Source organism: Sipha flava, unplaced genomic scaffold (genome assembly GCF_003268045.1).
Source record: "Sipha flava isolate LNK unplaced genomic scaffold, YSA_version1 3_pilon_pilon, whole genome shotgun sequence".
In the NCBI taxonomy this organism is placed as follows: Eukaryota; Metazoa; Arthropoda; class Insecta; order Hemiptera; family Aphididae; genus Sipha; species Sipha flava.
Window position 1 is genome coordinate 1,200,828 of NW_020273108.1, and position 23,977 is coordinate 1,224,804.

A 23,977-nucleotide genomic window follows, 5' to 3' on the forward strand; every position below is an offset into this window, starting at 1 on the left:
ATTAGTGAAAACTGCTGTTTATGGGGGAGGCGCGATGTTTTTTGTTTTGGGGATGGGTGGACCAAAAAAGTTTGCGAACCACTGATATAGATGAAGATTTGTTACATAATTTTATTGAAATCCGTCGCCAAGAGTATTCGTTCACGTATTTGTTAACCGATTAACACTGTATTATTATGAATAACGTGAATGGGCTGGGCGAAAAAATAAATTAATTTTCTAGTGTCGTGGGTATAAAAATGTCAGCGTTTAAAGAATCGTCGGTTAGGAAAACAACGGTCCGTTACTGAAATGTTATCGAATAACAATAATTTCTATTGAGTTGTATGATTATCAGTTTATAAATAACACTTGAAAAAAAAACAATAGGATTCCGTGTTTGAAGTACAAGAAAACCCAGTGTTTCTGATACATTTCTATTTCTATTTTAACTCGCTCTCCCCATCACCAGTACATTGGTTTTTATATCTGGAAAATCGATTGATTTAGACACGAGAAAAGAAGTTTCGGAAAAATTACCAGTTCAAGAGCAAACGTTGTTTGCGTTGCATAATATTGATTTCACCCGACGACGACGTAATTGGGAATATTTTTGATCGTGTGTGCGATCAACAAAACGTGTATCGATTGAAATTCGGAAATTCATCGTAAATTGTGCATATGTACACGAGTATAATAGTCGGGATAACCCGAAGCCTTCTGGGATGTTTGTTGTGCTAATGTGGAGAGGAGAAGAAGGGAACCGTCCGATTCATTGAGTGCGCAACGTTGTCGTACTGTTCACTGCTTCTCCCTACAAAAATTATGTATTAATACATGAGCGTTCATTATCAAAACCAGTTATGGGAAATATAGTAATACTGAAAAAAAATAAAATATCCAAATAAAACAAAACGAAGAAAAAAGACAAATTTGAAGTCTTGTGTATGCCTGTTCGTGTTCTGTTGTTTGGACGCGTTCCCTCGTTACGGACCGCAATAATTCCTCTTGGTTTTATTTTGCACTTCGATTAATCTTCATCGTCGAGAAACAACGGTTATGCTCTCGTACATCGCAACGCGTTGCAGCGTACACGTTGGCTGATATTTTTTTTCTTCGATTTTTCTAATCGTGTACGATTCTGTCGAATATTAATTTTTGTTGTTCAAACAATCTTGTCGACTAACTTCGATAGCTCGACGAGAGGGGGCAGCTAGGGCTGTAGCCCTGGGGCCCGGGCTTCAAAAGTTCACTACGCCTCGGTCATGATGTCGAGCTATTTATGAATCACCAACATGAATCGTGCTAATAACCTACCCAAATTATAGCGTATGCTGTTTAGTTACAACGAGTCTACAATTAAGTGAACACTAAATTATTGATCTAAAACGTAGACAAATAATATTTTCAAGAAAGACCCATAGGCTATAAATAGTTATTTTCATTTAGTTTGTGGAATAACCATGAATGCGATTACATTATATAGTGGCGCGGAACCCTACGCATAGGTCAAGCCGGGGATCAGATGGGCCGATCTATTGTTTGCAATATTTTGACCTCACGAGACATATCACCAATGCCAGACGGACTCTGTCGGATCGGTGTGTGCATGAACGAAACGGAATCGTTCAAATGTAAATCAAATGTAAATTAAAACACGTTACTGTACGGTGTTTGACTAGTACGAATACATACCTGTAATTTGAAAGCGCAAATTATTTTTCTATGCATATTAAAAATGTAGGCTTGTGGCCGCTGTATTTTTATTTGGCCCAAGTAAAATGCTAAAAGTTCGGCGCCACTGACATTATTTCTTCGGTACACACATTTTAAAAGAAGACATTGGATGTCAGTGGCAAGTTGTGAATACCTCGTGTGAGAAGAGCTTGGATTAATTTGTATCTGGGGCCCTTGATTTCTCCTCACGGTCCTGTGTGTGTGTGTGTGTGTTGAGCGTGTTGAGCATCCGCCGTCGAGATTAATTGCTCGCACAACGTCGTGTCTTCGTCGCAGAACTCGTTTATTTTCACTTTATTCAATATTAATACTACCGAACCGACGACGTCGCGTTATGCAATTTGGACGCTCGCCGCACTCGCTCGACAACAATAAATCAATTGTGTACGTCTGAAATGGTATATTGGCCTGCAATCTTACACGCGTGCATTAGAAATCGCCAATAGCCGTTATTGGTTTGGGGCACCGAAATATTATCCCGCTTTTATTACTCGACATTTGAATAAAGCCGATCGTGTATTAGTTTTCGTCCGCGTTTTTTCAATCGATACACGGTACGCATAATGTTCATTTAAACGATTCAGCGTCTTTGAAACGTAAAACGAAAACATCGGTTTACGGTCTCGTACATTAACGTACTAATGATACTCGTCGCTATACGTATTCGTTTTCAACGTAAATGCGTATCCGTAGCCGATGGGAACCAAACGGGTATCGTCGGAATAGGTGTCATATGTAAAATAATAATATCGTTAATCCGGACGAAATCAAAACGACCAGTAATTGAAAACGTGAACGCGTTTCAGATGTAAATCTACTAGCTCGCGTTGTCCGGCGACATAACGCGTGCTGTATAGAAAATACATAAATTCTTTACGGTTCGTTTTTATGGTACGGCGTGTCCTAGTTGAAAACACGAGATTTCGAACACGTTCTCCGGCGCGTTCGTACGAGAGAGGATAGTGCGCGTTTACGTTTTATTCGGTGTCGGATAGTCGTTCAGGTTTCATTCAGGACGCGACGGCGGCCGCGTCGGATGAGAAAGACGACGAGTTATATTATATCGCATTTAAATGCAATAAATCGTGTGCGCGCGTGTACCCCCGCAATATGATTATTTCACGTTCCGTCAAAACCATCCCGTTTAACGGCATCTCATCTCCATACCGCCGCCGGTTCGTTTTTTATTATTGTAACGCGCAGAGCAGACCGGTGGGGGGGAGGGAACAAGGTGTAAAAGACGTAAAAAACGATGGGCACGATTATTGTAGACACCGCCATCGCAGCACAGTACCGCCGGACACCGCGGTATTTATTTGTTGCGATTTCGCGTTTCGTCACCGCTGTTCCCGCGGAAAATCGATTATTTTCGCGTCAACGAAAATCGTCGCGTCGCGAAACGGGGATGGAGGATTATGAACACAGATTTTGGTGTTCCCAATATCTTCCCTGAACTATGGTAACCGGTACCCACCCGTGTGCGAGTGGTACGCGATCGACGAACCTCGAACCGACGCGCGGCCAGTAGTAAATCGACTCGGATGTAGATCGTTTGACGATCGTAGTACTATTGTGTGTTCGTCGTCAATTACTCGGTTGCTCGGACGTGTGCGCGAGCGAGCGACGTCGTTATTAAAAATCGGATAAACCCCGCGAAACGTTGTGTTCGTACGTGACGAGGTTCAGTTCGGTGTATATTTTCGTAAAATGATTAAAATAACAACGGGCGGGCCGTCACGTCGGGGTAAACACTAGAACGGAATGGATGGGGGGGGGGGGAGAAACCCCATAAAAAACGAACGAATCCATCAAAACAACTATAAATGGACGGGAAAACAATTCGGTCCGGCGGCGCCGCCGACCAAACTGGTTGTGGCTATTTATACCCCGCCGCCATTTCGGCATTAATATCGAAAAATTCCGTGTGTCCGAACGCGGACGGTTTCGGTTAAAATTAATTCGTGAATTCCCGGTCGTCCAAGAAATCGACTAAGGGGTAAACACAACACCGTCGCTAAATCGTTTGCAATCCGATTGGATCCTCTTGCCACTGAGGTGACGGGGACACGCCGGCACACATTCGATACGGCGACTTGAAACTCTGCGGAATATCCGCGCGTACGTGCGTGTTCGATTGTTGCGTTTCTCATTATCGTTATTCATTTCTGGCGTGACCGCACCGGCAGTGGTGTGTGCTGCTCGTGCGGCAGTAGTGGTAGGTAATAGCTTTGCAGTAAACCGTGACTGCCGCAGCTACGGAGACCACCTCGGCGACGCGACCGGTCAGTAGTGGTGCCCGGCAGAAATCCTTCAACGGCCCTCTCGGTGGACGTAATATTTTTATTTATTTTCTCCGCGCACGGCGTAAAAGCCGGGTGCCGCTGTAAATATTTGAAATAAATAAAAAAAAAAAAAAAACGCACACATTTTTATCGTTCCATGTTTTAAGACAAAAACAGAATAGTTGCACCATCGATCCGCGTGCTTTCGACCAGGAAAAACAATGTGTTGTCATAATCGTCGAAAACAATATCATTCCGCGAGACGTTGTTCTCGAACGTTATTCTTCGGGGGTACCTCTCGGATCGTGCAAACAATCGATAACTTCCTCCGACTGTATGCAAATGTAGGGCCGTCGTCAACGGGGGCCCGTATGATATAAGCGTGCGCCACGAAGGAATGCCCGTAAGCGAATTCGAATGTCATCACCATCGGATTCGTAATGATGACCGTAATGATAACCAAAAAAAATATTACCAAATGCAAAAGCGTAGAGAGCTCGGGAGATAGAAAAATAAATATCAAATAAAAACCGACGTTTTTGCCCCGGGTAATCCGATCCCCGTCGCTCACGAGTCGCAACGACTACAGTGGAATAATCCGGGTTTTAATGATTACGTCGTAGTCGCGGCGACGCGTTTTAATTACAGGGACGTGGTCGTTCGGTTTACTATGGCGGCATCGGACGATATATTAAACAAATTTTTTTATGTATACTCTTTCGCGCCACCGCCGTCGTACCGTGGGGGCCACCGCAGTGAAGTGCGGCGTAAGATCGAGATTTCGATTATCGCTGCGGTATACACAGACGTGGTGTGGTGTATCGTCTGTCGCGAGAGATCTTCGCTAAGATTTTTCGATACGGCCAGAAATCGGTTTTTTTTCCCACAAACCCATCCATGGGCTACGCTACGTTTCATTGATAATAACGTTCATGTATTTTTTCTTCCATATTTTCAATCGCGTTGTACCGGTTTTTTCTTTTTATGATAATTTCTTGTGCATCTATTATATAAGTGCGCGTCAAACCCAAACAAGGATATTTTGTTGTGCGAAAATCTTTCGCGTGTTTCCTAACAACTAAATATTTAATATACTACGCGGTAGGTAAAAAAAAATCCGATTGTTTGACCGTATTGCAGATCCATGTGGTCGGATTCGGTTGGCACTGGATTATAAATCGCGTGTGTCGGATTTTCGAAAACAATGTAAATATCTCTTGTCCACGCACCATATTTTTAACCCAGTGAAATTCGTGTGCACTGTTCGTAAAACATAACGGTGTAGTTTGTGGTACGAGTGAAAAATGTGTATCAACGCAAAAAGAATATACTGTACCTGACTTGCGTGTACAACATGGACGGGACTGGATCTTTTAGAGGTAGGAGAGCTGTAAGTATCATGATAACACAGTCTTACTGGGACTGCGCCCCCTATACCCCATTAACTGATTTACATGCAGCTTTGTCACTATTATAATAGGTTTAGTTCAAATTTTAGTAAGAAGATGAAAAAGCGAGATTTTGTAAACCAAATTTTGATATTCCTAGGCAAACCGTCGTAAATACACTGAACAACAACTTAATAAGTATTTTGATTCGTGCATTGAGCTTACGGACATAGACCATAAGATTTCATCTCACAAACGCGAAATTCTGAGATTCATGGTTTTTAATCTGAGAGCGCTATAAAAATATTAATGGGAGTCAAGTCCTCCAATGTTCTCCCTAGTTGCGCTTACGGTGTAAAAAGCTTTACGGTCGTCATCCGGGTCCGAAGACTGTTAGGCTGTTATTGCGCCGCGATAATATTCGTTTAAAACGTGATTTGTATGCGTACGCGTGTACTTATTTACAGGTGTAGCGAATATGTGTGTTTTTATTGTACATTGGTTGGTCGCTGTCGACTAAGGTTTAATAGGCGACGGTATGATATGCGTGTACGCGCAGTGATTGTGCACTTGTCGTTGGCGGTGGTCTCGTGTGACCGAGATCGGTATAGAATAATGTTTATATGTAAGTACACATGATCTTAAAATTTTATGCGACGGTTTATTCCTCTACGAAATAGTATTCTTCGACTTGGAAATAATAATAACGTCCTTGTTAAAACATAAACAATTATATGAACTATTCGAATTGCAGCCGTATTAAATAATTTGATTTTCCAATTCGAACAGCATAATATAATACGTATAATAATAATACGGAGTGGGGGGATGATCCGTATTTTCAAACGAGAACTTTTTTATTTAGAAACTATATCATTGACACGTGTACACGTGTCAAATATTTTGCGCAACGATAAACGCGCTATTGGAGTCGATTCGGTGACCTGTGTAGTCCGGTGCATTCGAGAAAAGAGCATTAGTTTTGTTATTGGCTTTCCTTGTTCGATATAATATAGTCACCGTTTTCAGTCCGTCATTCTCTTATATTTACCGAGTCAATGTAAACATGACATTATTCAATGAAAGCAAAACAATATCGTTCATGATGATTAAACATTTTTTTTTTATTTTAATTTTTTTTTTATCAGTTTTGTTTTTAACTCATTCGTGGCTAATCAATAACGTTTCACTGCGATGGTACAGTGCATAGGCAACGCAGTGGACACTGTTAATATATGATATAATATGTTTACGACCGTTTCAGCTGTTTGAAACATAATTCAATTTTTTTCAGCGGTTGTACACTTCCCGGAATGTATTAGTTGTTATTTCTTTTTTCGGGATCGTGCGTTTTTCAACTCGTATAATGTGGGACGTGTCGGAATACCTAATTTTCGGTTGATATTTCACGTTGTCGACCATATCCATAACGACGTGCAGCCGAATCGCGCATTTTAATGGATATGGTGGGGGAGGGAGGTATTTGAATCGGCTCGTTGCAATAAATCCGCGAAGTTGCACGTGTCAATGTTATCCCATAAATATTAGTTTAAAAAAACAGAGTAAACGACCGGTTTTCGTCGTCGTTTGGTAACAACTACGCGAAGGCCGCCGCCGAATTTCTCCATTTACAATATATTATGTGAACGTTTTTCGGTCTCGAACATATCCTCTCCGCTCTACGGACGATAATTCCACTGCTATCGACGACAATGCGGCATTAATAGCGCTTAATTATAATATCAAAGTCGTAAAGCCGTTTCTCGTCGTCTCGTTATTTTTCTACATCCGAGCATTTTATTACTACTACTACGATTATTATTGACATCGAATTCGTGGTTATCAAAATATTTCTATGCTGTGTGTGTGTGTGTGTGTGTGTGTGTGTGTGTGTGTGTGTATGTGCGTGCGTGCGTATGTTGTACGTATCGCATAATTATTGATCAAAGACATTGGTCGTTATTGCGCGTAAATGTGCGTTTGCTGTGCGTACGCGCGTGAGTGGGCGTATACGTCACAAAAATTCGCGTTGGTGTTTAAAAATCGCGTCGAACACAATCGCCGCAGTATTAAAGAATTCGAACGCGAAAAAAAAAATTAAAAAAAAAAAAAACTAACCGTTCACGACGCTTATTATTATAATGCAAACACGACGGTCCACTGTTCCGACTAATCACGCTGACGTATGCCCTGGAAAATGCATTTTATTGTTTCGCGCGCACACCCACAAGAAAAACGTCGATCTGTTCGTTTTGCGCTACACAAACAATAACGGAACACTTTCAGTCGGCGTCGTCGTATGTGTTTACCGTGTGTAAAAACAGCGAATCTTTTTTTTTCTTCCTTTCTCATTTTTATGTTTTCGCTTTGTGCTCGAACGATAATAATTGGCTTTACGTTCGACTCCCGTTACGGATCGACTGAACCGCTTGTACGCGACGTTTCTGTTGGCGCTTTCGTACACGTGACCCCCGTCCGGGTCGTCTGCAGGGCGATTGTTTTGCTCGCTATACTTACGGCGGTACCACGTTCGAACAGTCCGGTTATTTTTTTCCGTTTATTTCCGGACAATCGTTCACTCGTGTACATTACCAAAAAAAAAAAAAAAACTATAATTTTCGAATGTCATTCTAAATGTTTTCGGCGTGCTGACAATACAACGTGTCTCAATGGCGCAATCGATGAAATTTGTTTTTACCGCGATACACCGGTTAAACAGAGATATTCACATGATTGTTTTTTCATTGTAATCTATATTCGTAGAGTTACTGCGGTTCAAAATACGTCTTAAACATCAGGCAATGTTCCGTCTATCTTTTTTTTTTTTTTTTGTTGCATTTAACGTTTTGGAGTCGATGACGGTTTTATGGTGACTTCTCGTCGACGTTCATATTCGTATATTTCATAAACGTTACCCGTTAAAAACTTATTCCCGCGCGATAACGATGTCAAATTTATTTTTTTTCGTCCCGATAATATACGTGTTGGGCCGCTGCTGCCGGGCTCGCCGTTGTGGACTTACCAGACGATTGACGATCCCGGCCGACCGACAACGAGTTATTGACACCTGTTATTATTCGCACGCAGTACATGACTAATGGGCTCAAGGCTGATGAGGAGAAAAAAAAAATCAACGAAAACCAAATCGATAGCTATTTCTGAATCTTCTAAATATTATTAAACGATATGTGTTTAAATCCATCGCCGGTGCTGGTGGTGGTTGATGGACCGCTCTCTGCTCGAGTTTTCGAAACAACGCGTTTACTTATTATTACCTAATTTATAATAACATTTTTTATGCATTTTTTTTTTTTTATCCGAAACATGCCTTTAGGGACGTACAATATATAGATTAACCATATAGTTGCACCGTGTATGTGTGTGTGTGTGTGCGTTACGAGAGGATAATACGTACTACTTATCCTTGGGTAAAATCGGTATTCGACTATCGCACTTTGCTTGTGCAATTCATATACATTATGTGTGTTCTTCGGACGTCCACTGTATATACATACATTTTCGTATAATATATTATTTATTTCTTCGCCGTCGTCGTCCAATGGAACACGGGGTAGGCGGGTAGCGGATCGAGGAAGGGGGGTTACGGTCACTCGATATATTTTATTATTATTTATTAACGATCGTGGCATACGTTACGCGCGTGTTATACACCGAACGACAGCAATTTTCTCCTCTAGTCGAGACGGTTACGCCGCCGCCGCCACTGCCGCGTAAAACGTCTTTTTTACGATTTTTTCTTTAACCCTCTCACTCCGTCACTTCTTATACTTCCCTCTTTCTCTTTATATATATATATATATATATATATATATATATGTATATATTTTTCTCTCTTTATATTTCTCTCTCTCTCTCTCTCTCTCTCTCTCTTGGGCGGCTGTAGAAAAATATAATGTATTCTAAAAATGTCCGTCGTTGTCGAAGCTGAATGTCAAATCAAAATACGTGTAGTTCGACTTCGTGGTTTTTTTCAAAAAGAAATCGACTTCCGTTCGCGTACGTTCCAGGGAAAGCTCGTTCGCCTTAGCGTTGGAGTTAACAAAATATTCGTTAGCTGAAAAATTGAAAAGAAAATTGTAAATTACTTTACGATGTACACGACGCATAACTGAACAATGGTGCTCCCTATAGAATACGCAAAAAATAGCATAAACCTCTATTATATACGGCACATGTGTTTTAATTTGATGACAAGCCGTATTTCGCGAAACCCCTCCACGGAAATGTGTGCTTATCCCTCCTCAGGATAAATATCCGAACGCACATTATGCAGACCTTGGCTACGTACAGCCGTGCAAAATGTCCACGCGCATAGACAAGGTCGAACCGACGAAATTTTTTTGCGTCATACACGCGCGCACTTTTTTGGTGTGTACAGACAATGTCGCCGGTTACATTTGGTGTGTATTTTATTTGTAATTTTTTTTTTCCTGTTCTATCTCGATAACCAGTCGACCAGTGAATTCGTTGGTACGTTTTATTATTTTAAGGAATCAACATGTTGTACATTTTTTCTATTTTTTTTTTCTCTCTCATAGTAAACGTTTTCGACGTTTAAGGTACCTATAGTTTCATCGAATGGGCGCGATAAATTTTGATCGGATGAAATGTTCTTAATATATGCACTCGGTGGCGGCAACGTGCCAGTTACACAAGATCTCCGGCTACGTAGGACCGTGTGCCAGTAATTTATGCAAAATATTCGATTTTAATTTAATTTTCAAGTGTACCTCTGACGTTTAAGTAGCGTTCTCTTGTCGTCGTCATGGATCGTTGAGTAACATTTGTTGTTAAATCACTTGTCATTTGTACGCGAGTAGCGTGTTTGTTTATATTTTCGAATCGTGTACGGTAAAATAAATAAACAAAAACAGTTCATACTCGCAAATCGTTCTGCAGGAAAACCAACGTTATTCACGGGAGTGCTTCATATACGGATAAGCATTGCGTAACCGCATCTCCTCCCGCAGGAAATCAAAATGTATATTTCCCGTACGGTGTTCGAAAACAACGTTTGGTCTCGATTGCTTCCATACCAACGCTGCGTACATGCCATGTATATATAAATGTACATCACACAATACACGAATGTTCATTTGTTACACTGGTCCACTCCATTATACCACTATCGGCGGTTGCTATTGCGGCGGCGGCAGTGATTAAAATTCTATTTCATATAAAAGTCGTCGCTTTTTAATTTTCTAATTTATTATTCCCCACCGTGGGCGCCATTAAATGGAACGGACAAATACATATATATATATATATATATGTATATAGAAAAAATAAAAAAAAACAACCCGAAAATCCTATCCTTCAATTACGAGTACATGCGTTTCGGGTTTAACAACATTCCAACGTCCATTGTCGGCGTACCGGCCCCTCGTCTCTCACTGACAACAACCCGGTTAGTGGTACGTACCTCGGCCACCGCCACCACCGACCTAGCTCCACCCACAACCGCATTTTATCCGACAGTGTTGTGTATACGTGCACACAGAGAGATATACGTGCTCATCAATCTCGCAATAAAATCTCTCACCTCGGAGCTAAAAATCAATGGTCTTCGTTGTATATCCCTTGGGTATAGTAATTGACTGCGGCATCTTCACGTCGGGAAACACCGCAGCGCGTAGAAACGTTATTATACACACTATGTATATCATCATCCCTCGCACGATTAGGATTCGGATAAATAGTTTTCGGTCGGCCGGCCGTTTGGCCTCAGCTGTACCTGGAGGCACATTCCATCAGTGGTGCAGTTATATGTATACACCGTATTTATAATATAGTAGTCGTTATCGTCGTACACGCATTTGCGTATACACGTATACATATACTCGTACCGCATTCCCACGTATAAACATTATTTAAAGTCTTTGGTAATTTCTTAATTAATTTCTTCGGCCGGCCGCCGCCGCCGCCACACGTGTTTCGGGCGGCACTCTGCTGGTGAGTATTTCGTGTCCCGTCGGCAGTGGCGACCGGACGCATATATCACGTGCTAACCAAAGGAAATGTCCGAAAATGCCGCCGCCACTTGTCCCGTTCGGAGCGCGACGTGTGTGCAGCGCAGCCTTCCCAGGAATCCCGAACAACAAAACGAGTCCTGTCGGAGGCTCTCCCCGGAAACCGTATTGTATACACAAAAACCGGCCGCCGCCGCCACCGGTTTCTTCCCATGGTTGTCGTAAAAATTATTTTTATTTTATTTACCCCATTAATGATCATTTCACTCGGCGACCGAGACAACAACAACACCGGTGTGCACGCCTATGTGGAGTGCTGCTTGTGCTGCTGCTGATGCAATAGTAGTAGTGTCGAGTGCCTACTCTATGCCCACCCGCGATAGTCGTCCCCGTACATACCGCGTAACGTTTATTGTTTATACGTGTATACACCGTGTTTGCCGCGCGCACGCGTGTGAACACCGTTGTCCGTCTCCGTCCGCCGTCGGCATTATCCGTAACAATAAGACCGCAAGAAACGTGAATCAAAACACGGGGGAGACGATGTATTACATTTATTAATATAGGTAGGCTGTGTCCGTTCACGTCGTCGTTCCTTGTTACTAATTTTTCCAACTGCGGTGCGTGGTGTTGATACCGGGTAGGCTGCAGGATCACCACGCGCGTTTCGTGTACAACCACCAGGTCTCTCGACTTTGACACCCTGTAATTACTCGTCGCAGCGACGATTTGACTTAAGGCGACATGACACCGGTTCGAAAAAAAAATAAAATAATGAAAACCAGATAGTTTCGTAGGAATATTTTCGTATTATCCTATGCGTGTAATAATTGACCGGAGCGCCGTAAAAACTTTACGTGTGCGTAAGTGTTATCCGGGCGCGTTATTACCCGATCCGGTGGAATTTATTTCGAATTACATTATTATTCGTAAACAAATTTGATTTTGGGCCGCACGACACATTATTCCAGTGTCGTTCGGCCGCATGGTGGTGCCCCATATGCGGTAAACTTCTAAATTTGCGAATAAAATGAAAATAATTTGTATTTTTTAAATATGGTTCGATTGAGAAAAATTAATTATTGAAATTGAATCAAAACCATGCTTATCGGTGATAAAGATTACCAAGCATTTCAGAGCTTTGGCGTGGAACTCTATTGGCGAAACTATGAGTAGTGATTGCAATGAACTTTCCCTCACGCTAAAGTACGAAAGAAGTAAAATTAAATGCATTTGTCAAATGACAGTTTAGTTTATTCTTGGCTCTATTTAAATTAAAACAACGCATTGTATTCTCACAACCCCTCAATTTCTCTTGTACCTATGCAAAATCAAATACTAAATATTCCAAGTTATCCAAATTATATTCCTCGTACTACTACTCACTCGTATTCTACACTTTCTAATTCTTCGGTCAAAATTTTGATTAAACTTTGCCACATTTTAAATATCTGCAACATCGATCTAACATCATGTCACGTAATTCAAATCAATCACACACTTACACACAACCATTAGAATCTCCGAATAATAATCAAAATTCGAATCCTTTATCTCCTAGCTCCCCTAATCAATACCGTTCAAATTAAAATTGTATTTATTTTTTATTTTTTTTTTTATTCAATTACACAACCATTTACAAAAAATTAACTATTTAAATTTAAATTTTAAATTTGTATATCATTTTCAAACAGCAAAGCAGGTTAAATGTTTATTTGATTTTCAAATACCAGAATATAATTGTAGGTAATTTTTTAAATAATTCAAAATTATTTTAGCACTTTTTTAAGTAAAATATATTATTTTATATTATTATATTATTTTTATTTTAAAATTAATAATTTTTAAACTTTTTTGTTTCATTTACGTTGGTTGTCATTTAACTTCGTGTAATATTTTGTCGACAAATAAATGTTTAATATTTTGTTAATCAAAACTTTGTTTCTTTAACCTTATCGTTACCATTGTCTTAGTTTTGTATTTATTGCACTCCTCATATTTGTCTCCTGCTTTGTCAAATAAGGACTTAAAATATTTAACAGCTTATGATGTTATTGATTATTTCAAGTAGTATTCATGAAACTTTTCGGTTATTGTTGAATATTTTAAAATAATTGAAAAATAATTATTTCTTGACTTCTTCTTCTTGTTTTTTCTTGTCTTCCTCTTATTTTTTTGAATTAGTCCGGGATAAACCCAATATTTTCTTACTTTAGGTGTATGAATAATTGGTTCATCTAGTTCACTGGCTGCTTCAGGAGCGCATAATATTTTCAAAAGTATATTATCACGCGATTGAAATATGTATAATCGACTGTACTTAACTAAATTATAAAATACACTGACTTAGTGACCTTACGATTTGGGACTATCGGGGAATATAGTAACTATTTTTTGTAAATGAATGTTGATTTTAATTATTTGTAGTTAATTTTATGATATTTTCATTCTGCTGCATACGGCAGTACCGCATCGTAGTATGTGGTCAAACACGAGTTATCCGGTGTGGCAAAATTTTGTTCTCCGGATCCGGCCAGAACGCGTCGTGTGGCCCATAAGGTTTTGTTATAACATTTTGTTATAATCTCTCGTTGATCGTTATTAGATCAATACCCTACGCCTCCGATACGGGTTGTGCGTGCCGCGCACATACTATTACAATACCGTATCTACATTACAGCGTAGGAATACGATGCGAATATTTCAATTTCTTTATTTCTTGTTTCTTTTTCTTTGAAATAAAAGCAGATTTCTATTGAAATTCGATTTAAATTGGTTGCATACGCGTGTAACATAAATGTGAAGAGTTCGTAGGGTCACGCGATTCGGCACACAACCGCGGTTATCTGACCGACATGATGAACTTTTTGTGTTTATCAATATTGTTTCCGGTCCATAAATGTGATAAACGTTTGTACTAATGACCGGGTTTAACCGTTTCATTAACTTTCAACAACAAGATTTACAAATTATAATATACTTCGATAACACGGCGATAGAAAAAATATTAAAATATTACAAATACATAGGTGTGTTTGTTTCCTCGCGATTTCAAATAGAAGTTCATTACATTGAGTTAAGATTATTTTTTATTGATTTTCGTTATACGTTTTAACGAAACACAATAATAGCTCTCATTTATTCCGGAAACCAACTTGAATCGTAAGACCTACACGTTAAATCTTGCCCCTATTCCCCCACCAGTGTGTATATATACATATATTGTGTTTAATTGTATATAGTTGGATTTCTTGTCTGACGTTGAGTGTGTTATTTTTGTTGCGCAGGTTTGCGAAGAGCAAAAGTGCCAAGAAGACATTTTTCCATTGGCCGTCAACTATTTGGACAGGTTCCTGTCGGTAAATCCGATCAACAAAAATCACCTACAGCTGCTGGGCACTACTTGCCTGTTGGTCAGTTCTAAACTTCGAGAATCCGACTGCCTCTCCGTAGACCTTTTGGTCATGTACACGGATAACACTATTACTTCTGAAGACTTGTTGGTAAGTCGCTTAACAAACGTTATTATTGCCTATTTATTCATCTGTGGTAATTATATCATATCGAGTTCGATTGACACGAGACGGTCTTTGGATTAGACTCGCGAGAAACCATTTTCTCGAAGTTTTATCTGCACATGGTACATTGGACAATGGCAAACAATCTATTGTTTTAGCATCGTCTTCTGCGCGCAGACATTGCGCGCGCGCGTGTAGTGTCTGTGTGTACGATTGACTCTTAATACTGGTTTTTCTTGCTAAACGCAAAGTAGTGTTTTGTTTTTACGTCATGCACTTTTCTGAACATCTGATTTCGAAAGTATCTACTTGTAGTTGTTTTTAATTTATATACATCTCATGATCAATCTTGCAAAATTCACTTAAAACTTACAACTCATTTTTATTATTAATTAAATGCTTTGATTGTATGTTGTCTCACGTTTATTTAACGCATTGTTATGATCTCGAATTCGATGTTTGTTATTTGCAGAAAACCATGTAAATTCATTCATTTCAATGTTCGTACAACAACATAATAGATAGGTATTACGAATAATGAAATACATACTTCATTGAATAAGTTTTTGTTGGTTTTTTTTCATTTTATTTAAGAATTTACTTTTATTCCCATTATTATTATTACTATTATTATTATTGTTAAGTAAATCGTCGATTCAATTCAAACGTTTAAACATACGTCATAATATACCTGCACACCATTTGTACGAATTGCAGTGAGTGTATCTATTAATGTTTGCGTCGATCCTGTAATAAAAATCTAAGAACTGCGTCGTGATAAACATATCTTACCAAAAACATATATGTAAAATGAGAGCCAAGTTCAATTCTATAATATATGCATTGGCTGTTAACTTAACGACAAAAAAAGTGAAATCTAAATGGGTGCCAAGTTCAATGATCAGTCCTGAAATTAATTTATAATAACATATAATATTTTGTAACAACATAAAATATCATTTCTTCTGTTAACTTAGGATAACATATTGAAGCTTAAGATCTGACTTGGCTAGTTTTCATATACGAATTATTATTAAGTATCTATTAAAATAGTAATGGAAGAGTGAAGATGATTTTCGGAAGAATAAAATAAGAACTCACAGCTTTAGAATTTGTGAAGGCTATAATATAATTCGTAGCCAAGTCGGACCTTAAACTTCAATATGTTATTCTAAGTTATAAGAAGAAATTATATTTTACATTGTTATGAATAAATTTCAGGACTGACCATTGAACTTGGCACCCATTTAGATCTCACTTTTGTCGTTGAAGTTAACAACCAAGGCATATATTATAGTATTGAACTTGGCTCTCATTATACATGCATGTTTTTGGTGGGATATCATTACTTTTTGTTTGTAAATTATTAATAGCTACTAATTCATAATAAAAATATTTCCAAAGTGCACGTTCGCGTCAAGATTTTATTTTATGTTCTGTGGTTTATATCGCACCGCTCCCCACCCCGCTACTCCACGACAAATATTGTGTTCATTTTGACGATTCATTATTTTAACTGACGATGAGAACATTATCTATGTTTTGAAATATAATAATATATATATATATATATAGATTATTTAACAATATAATTGTTTTTTATTTTTTTGTTTATTTTTAGTACTGGTTATTAATTTTTCCCCTGAAACAACTTCGTTGTCGATTGTCGTCGATAACAATAATTTACCATGACCTATTCTATAAATAAAGTTTATTACTATATACTATAATTCAGTTAAAACCATTAATAACATTTGTTATAAAATATTTTCTGTTCTATATTGAGTATAAAATATAAAATTATTTTATCTCTTTTTGAGTATATTTTTAATCATCATCATTTTATTTACTATAATTTCTACTGGTGGGTGGGTGATTCATCATTGTATGATAAATTATTTAATTATTTTAATTGTAATTTTTATAAAAATTAATATTAATTACATACATAGAAAATTGAAAAAAAACTATGTTGCTGCTTATGGGTCGCCAATATCGACTGGACATATTTTTGGCGCGGCGATACGGGAAAGGTTAGCGAAACTATATTAGTCAACATTACATTACATACATTAATTTAGAGGCACTTAATTAATTAATTGAAAAATGTAATATAATAGATCAAATAATTGAAAAATTAAAAAAAAAATCAATTAATTAAAAAAATTATAATAAAATTATAAAAATTTACAAGTTTCTGATTTTTTCCTTTGTTTACCTAACCTAACCTAACTACCTATCTGTATGCCAAATTTGAACTTCCTAGGTGATCTGGAACTGGGCTACAATTTTGATCTATAGGTCAGTCAGTGATAAAAATGACGATTTTGAGACGTTTTATCCAAATAACGGTTTGAGGTGTGTTTATGAAATTTGGAGCACATATGCATCTCGTAAGTCTCAATATATAAGCCAAATTTGACATGTTTATGTGGAATAGTTTTTGAGTTATGAAGTGGTCGAAAGTGGCTCCAAATGGTTCATGTACACACGGTGGTGCTGCTCACCAGTTCTCTTAGCTAGAACTTGGTTTGACACGCTACCGCGTGTCTAGGTTATATGTTCGTACTGGATGTCTGTTGCAGTCCGCGTACATAGGTTTTGATGTTGTAATAGAAAAAAAAACCAGTCTGGCGACGATTACCCATGTCTCAGTTCCATTTCCGTCTATATATTATACATATATTACTTATTATAGTTAGTTTTTTTTCGTTTTCGAAACAATGTTTATCGCTATTGTTTCGTCATCGTGTACATAGCTTTCCAATAAATACCTCGCCGCCATGCAGTTGGCGCTGAATTGATGTTAGATATATACCGCGCGAGTCTCTGAAATACTGAAAACGCGATCTGCGTGCGTTAAAAAATAAAAAAAATATAAAAAAACAGCACGAGGCTGAGAAGAAGAGGGTCGTGAGAAGGTAGTGGGAAGAGAGACGTAATTTTGGGCGACGAAATAAGATCTCTTGACGCGGCAGAAAGGTATATACAGGTACCCGAGGGAATTAATATCGTTGTGCGGCGAGCTAATCCAACGCGAGCGAAACGCTACGTATAACGTGTATAATATGTGGGCATTCGTCCGACCGACAAAACGACTTGGTACGCTGCGGTATTTTTTTCCCCTTTTGTTTTCGCGCGTATCGTATTATTTTTTCTGGCGCAGTTGCGTGCGTGCGTGTTTATTGTGCGTACTGTTGTACAAACGGGACACCGTTAGCGCACGGGAAGATCTCTTCACGTAGAAAAATACAAAATATCGATCGAAAGAAAGAAAAATGAAAAAATAGAAAAACGAAAAATAGAACGAACTGAATAATACAAATTCTTTCTGTCTGCTCTCCGGTGCACACGCTTGATGTTGGTACGTTTCGGGGGAATAATTAACGGCGGGCGGGGCAAAGAAGACCGGTAAATCTTCTGCAGCGCGAGCGTGCCCGATTAGACGCCGCCGCCACACACACGAAATCGAGCGACAAAAAAATAATAAAAAAAAAAATAATATACGTATACGAATCAAAAACGTACCCGAATAAATTATTCCATCGACAAAGAATGGTGTTACCATCGCCTCCGCCGCCGTCGATTACCGTTGTCATGAGAGTGTGGAATACGCCGTAAAGAAGTTATGCTAATAAAAGGGCGGTGGCGGCGTGTGGTACACGCCACTTGCCGGGCGGCACAGGAAACATTGTCCAGTTTTTTCTCACTCTCTCTCCTCTCCCGCGTCCACGTTCGTGTTTGTGTCCTTCGTGATTCGGGCGCGCTGCGCTGAGGATCACAATGGGTTGCGTTGCGCTCGCGTGTGCGCGCGACCCAGAGAAATGGAAAGAAAGATTGGGTGAAATCGGACCAGAGTGTGAGTGTGTGACACGAGTCTGAAGAAACGATTGCGTTGCGCGTGTATAACGACCGAAACGAGAACGGCCGAAAAACCGAAATAGTGTTTACCGCGTGTCGTCGCGTCGTGGGAGGATTCCGTCGAACAAAAGGCGACAGTAATTATTATGAAAAGATACTACGTGGTCGGGCACCAGTCGTGCGCTGTGTACGACGAGGGCGTAATGGAAATAAAACCGCGCGTAATGTGTACACGAAACGAATCGGTTTTTTGAGGGTGAAGCGCCGCGTCTCTCACCTCCGTGCCCGTAAAGTCGACGTTCATCGCGGATGCGTATTATATCGAACGACCGTGTGTCGTCAATCAACAATTGTACTTGGAAAAACTCTAACCTCCCTTCGTGCGCACTCAACAATAATTCCAGAACACTATATTGTTGTCACTCGCTACGGTGAACTAATCGATTTCGACGCCGACGGAATAAAAAAACAAAACGTGTTCGTCGTGCCAATCAAGAAGTCGGTCGAAAACGAAAAATACGTTTTCTCGTTGATCTCGACATCATCGTAGCTTTCTCGAACAAATCTTCCTGGAGTTTCTTCGCCGTTTCAATACGAATTCTGAACAGTTAAAATGTTTCACGTTTTTTCCTTTTTTCCACGTTTCGCGCTTTTCCCGACATCCGTACGACAACGGTGAATTGTGTTTAATGAACAGTTCCGCGATCGCCAGACTCGTGAAAGGTTTTCGGAGAACGAATCCCCAAAATGATCCCTCCCCGCCGTACTGGTGATTATGTCCTTATAAACGGTATGGTCTTTCGAAACGAAAACTTTCGTCCGTCCGATCGATTTCCGTGTGTCCGTTTCGTCGTCGTACACAACGAACGCTCACCCGTACGCGTACCAATAATAATTGTTCACTTTTATGTCCGACCGTCAGCGTGTGGCGCGCAGACGAAGTTGTTTTTCGAATGCATCGACGACGACCGGATGCCAGGGCTCATGGTCATGTTTCTGCCGCGAAAGGATCGGTTCGGAATTTTTACTGTTTATTTTTTCGTTTTTGTTTTCGAATCGGACCGACGACGACGTGATGAAGTCGAATTATAATACGACGGCGTGTTCGACCGGAGAAAGGATTGCGTCGTCGCGTGCGTGCACGCGCGCGTATGTGTTGTTGGTCGGGCGTCGATGGAATATTATATTATCCTCGCTATGCCCTGCGGTGTGCGTACGCACACGTATTGACAGTGTCGTTTGTTATTATTACCATTATGCGTGCACCATGGACGAGTCCACGCGCAAAGACTTGCCCGAAAAAATTTCTCCACCCCGTTCGCACCCCGAGAGAAGTATTTTACCGTACTCATTACACCATGTACACCACGAAATCGTTATTGTAATGATATTATGTAGTTCACACCGTCCGTCGTCGACGCGCCGCTCGTTTGTTATTGAAATCATTATTTCTTGACCCGTCGCCGTCGGTATTGTGTGCATGCGTGCGCGTATGTGTAATAATACGCTTGCCGCGTGCATTGTTATTATTATTATTATTATTATTATTACCGTAATATGTACTTAGACGCCGCCTCGTAAGGAAATCGTGATAATGCGTTCGCGCCACTTTGTTTTTTTTTTTTTTTTTTTCTCTTTCAATAAGCCTCTTCTCGTCGTGTACGAGTATTGAATATAATGTATGCGCGCACGTATAATATTTACGTACGGTTTTTATCGATTCGGACACACCGGGCGCGCAGGGTTATTATTACCGTGCTCGGTGCCGCCGTTGCCCGCGTAATAATATCATCTCTTGTGCCACCTCGTCGTCTCGCCTATAGCGCGGCGTGATCCACAAGACGAGAGGCTGTTTGTTTTCCGTTTCTTTTCACGGTGGGCGTTACTGGTTGGGGGTGGGGGGGGGGGGGGGAGGACCGCAGCAGCGTAATCGTACCGCGCGCGCTTTAAATCGCATTAATATCCGCCGCCGTTGTAAATTGATACGTAACCGGGTCCTGCGAGTTGTAACGCGTAATGATGATTACGGCGCTGCCTGATGCACGCGAGTCGTGTGATTCTGACAGTGAAACGCGTCTCGACCGGAGGGAGTGTAGAGGATATATGGAGTCCGCGGGTCTCGTTAGCACGGTCGCGCGTCTATGTGGTGCAGCGTGTCTTCGTTTTCGACGACGTCTCCGAAACGTTTTCACGGGCCAACACGACTAGTGTCTTGTTACTTCTCACCGCCACCGAAGTGGTTTTCGCGTATTGTTCGTGCAACACGAACGGTGTGGGTAGATCGAAAACGTTCCCGGCACGGCTTTTTCACGCGCATAATTTATTCCGAATCCCGGCCTCGAGCCTCTCGATTTTCGATTATTGTCGTCGCGTGGATCGCATTCGTTGACAAAAAAAAAAAAAAAAAAAAATTAACACGTTAAATCAGTCGCTTTAATTAATGCTTACTAGTACGTTTGTGCTGATCTCGGTTGGCCACTCGAACATCACGAGTTTTATTTATTTATTTGTATTTCTTCGATTCGTCGCGCTTGTAATTTTTCTCGTCATTAGTGCACCATTCGCTGGCGCTAACCTAACCTGGATAAAAATATTTTGTTATAATCGCGGCATCAAATCGTTCCGCGTTAAAAAGACCACCCTGTACGAGTTCCAGAAAAAAGTTCAAGCACGATTACTGTACTTGTGGAAACCCCCCTGTTAGAGAAACTTGTGATTTCACAACGACGAGCGATTGTTGTGTGTTTCACGTATAGCATATGGTAAAAATTTGTATTTTTTTTTTTTTTATTCCATTCCAGCGTTATAAATGTGTGATTCGGAAAGACACAGAACGCGCTTTGAATACGGAACATGACATTCTTACGCAATGCGCGTGTATGTATGTCTTGTACAGGTACACGTTCGGGTAACCCATGTGCGTGTTACATTCGTTGTGATGCGCGTGCGTGCGTGTATCGCGTGTAGATCATATTTAATGAATGGTGTGTGTAACGTTTTCGCGTAAATGTTCCCGTTTGGGGACCATTCATGTTTCCGGACGATGTCTGTTCGTCTGTAAAAACAAAATCCCATGGGGTCTCCGTGTGTGCAACGCCCGGTCGGAGAAGGCAAAGAAAATAAATAAATGTGTCACATAAAACCCGTGTATTTATCGTTTTTTCGGCTTTCATTCATTACAAATACTATGTATAATATACAGTGAGTGTATATGTTATGTGTGTATAGTGCATTGGCAACAGGATTCTGGTCGGAGCTCGCACACTTACGAACATTATTATTTTTCCTTTGTCGACGTGCGTTCGACAAGACTTACGAATATAATAATAATAATAATAATCATAGTAATAATAATAATAATAATAATAATAATAATAATAATAATAATAGAAATAATAATAACAGCGCTCTTTTCTTTTGCCTATTCTGTAAAATCTGTCCTGCCTACGAATATTGGGCATATCGTACACAATACGGTACAGTAAGCGTTTCAGAAATGTAATTTAAGATTGGTGTTTACGTCGGGGAAGTTCTTTAAAATATTTGAAATTTGATTTTATTACGAGCACGCACACATTTCACTGCGGTCTACGAACAACACACTGCGAGCATGTAGTGCGTACGAGATGTACAAAATGTGTATAAAATAATGCCGCGATAAAAAGCACGTGACCAGTTTTCAAGTTAAAATTGGGATTTATTTTTTTATTTATGGGATTTAATCGGCGAGTATGTATTTTTATTGTGTTTTATTATTCGCTCGGAGACCAGTTTTGTTGGCTGCAGGTTATACGATATGTATACATACATAATGCATGCGTAGTACGTATGTGTGTTCACGTATATATCTCTATAAAATGTAAAAAAAAATAATATTCAGGCACAAACATTTAACGACGACCTTCAACGGATGTGGAATAATATCGTTAATTATTATTTCGTATACACCGAAGTCGTTTCCTCCGTAATCCCATTAAATACTAGACCAATAAGATTGGAACCTCGTGATTTATTTGTAGGTATCCCTTACTCTTCTGCAGCTCATGTCCCTTGCGTTAGATGTTTAAGAAATACATAAGGAAAGTAAACGGAAACGACGCGCGCGTAGTAGTAGTAGTAGTAGTAGTAGTAATAATATGCAACACGTGATACTTACATTTTCGCCGGCGTCGTTTCGCTATTCCCCGAATCTATTAATTTGTCGGGTCCGGCGAAGAATGTTTTTGAAATAATGCCGACGGTTTAAAATATATTGCTTTTGTTGTTGTGCAAGGTTCTCTTATGTGAGTCGTTAAAGGGCGTTGCTGAGCCAGCCTAAGGGTGCACCTATCCTTAACCTGACCCAGGGTAACTTATATAATGTTCCTCCTTATTTATTTTTTCTCTTGGTCGCTTTCTAACAACTCTGCCTAGTATCCCAAACGGACGAACCGTTGATTTATGATTGCTTGTTATTCTTGAAATTCCATTAATGCACATTTGTTATTATACATCCTCTCTCGGCGTGTACAGCATAATAGAGGTATATATATATATATTTTAACATAATATTATACGACTACTATATCGTTTTTCAAAACACAGTTGAACATAGTCACTGGACAAACACAAGATATTATACAGCCATATATACATATGTATAATATTATGTTATTGTGGCGCGTGAAACATTGATAGCGAATAAATAAACAATAAGAGTTAATATCGAGAGTTATGGTGTAACAAAATATTGTCTCGAGCAATATTATTTTCATTTGTATATTATCCGTCGTGTGCAGTGTTAGTCTTCACTAGTATATAATATATTTACTGTGTCCTTCAATCGGAATTCCAAATTTTTCTTACAGTAAACATAGCGTATATTAAAAAAACTTATATTAATGGTCACATACTCGCATTGAAAAGCTTGAAATAGGTTATTTGAGATTACTTAAAGGTTTTTTTTTTCACACGACGTATTATGATTTAACCTTGATTCAGAACTAGTGGAATTTGTGAGAAAAAATAAATTTAAAATGAAATCGGAAAACAATAAATTGTATAAATTCAAATCGAATAATTTGAGGTATGCACAGTGCACGTACATTGTACATTGTTAGTGTATTTTACTATGTGCCATATTTTTTTCATATATCATATCATATATATTTATATATAGTTGTAATTGTTATGGGAATTAGTATATTTTTCAAACATTTATATTTGACAAGACAAAAAACCTA

General features: G+C 39.4%; 1 protein-coding gene across 1 annotated transcript in view; it reads left to right on the forward strand.

Annotated features, from left to right (window-relative positions):
- LOC112688659 (G1/S-specific cyclin-D2-like) overlaps positions 1–23,977 on the forward strand; it is a 63,632-nt gene that overhangs the window by 10,205 nt on the left and 29,450 nt on the right. The window contains exon 2 of the mRNA XM_025561966.1: positions 14,664–14,879. Coding sequence (XP_025417751.1) covers positions 14,664–14,879 — 216 coding nt within the window. The remainder of the gene's footprint in view (positions 1–14,663; positions 14,880–23,977) is intronic.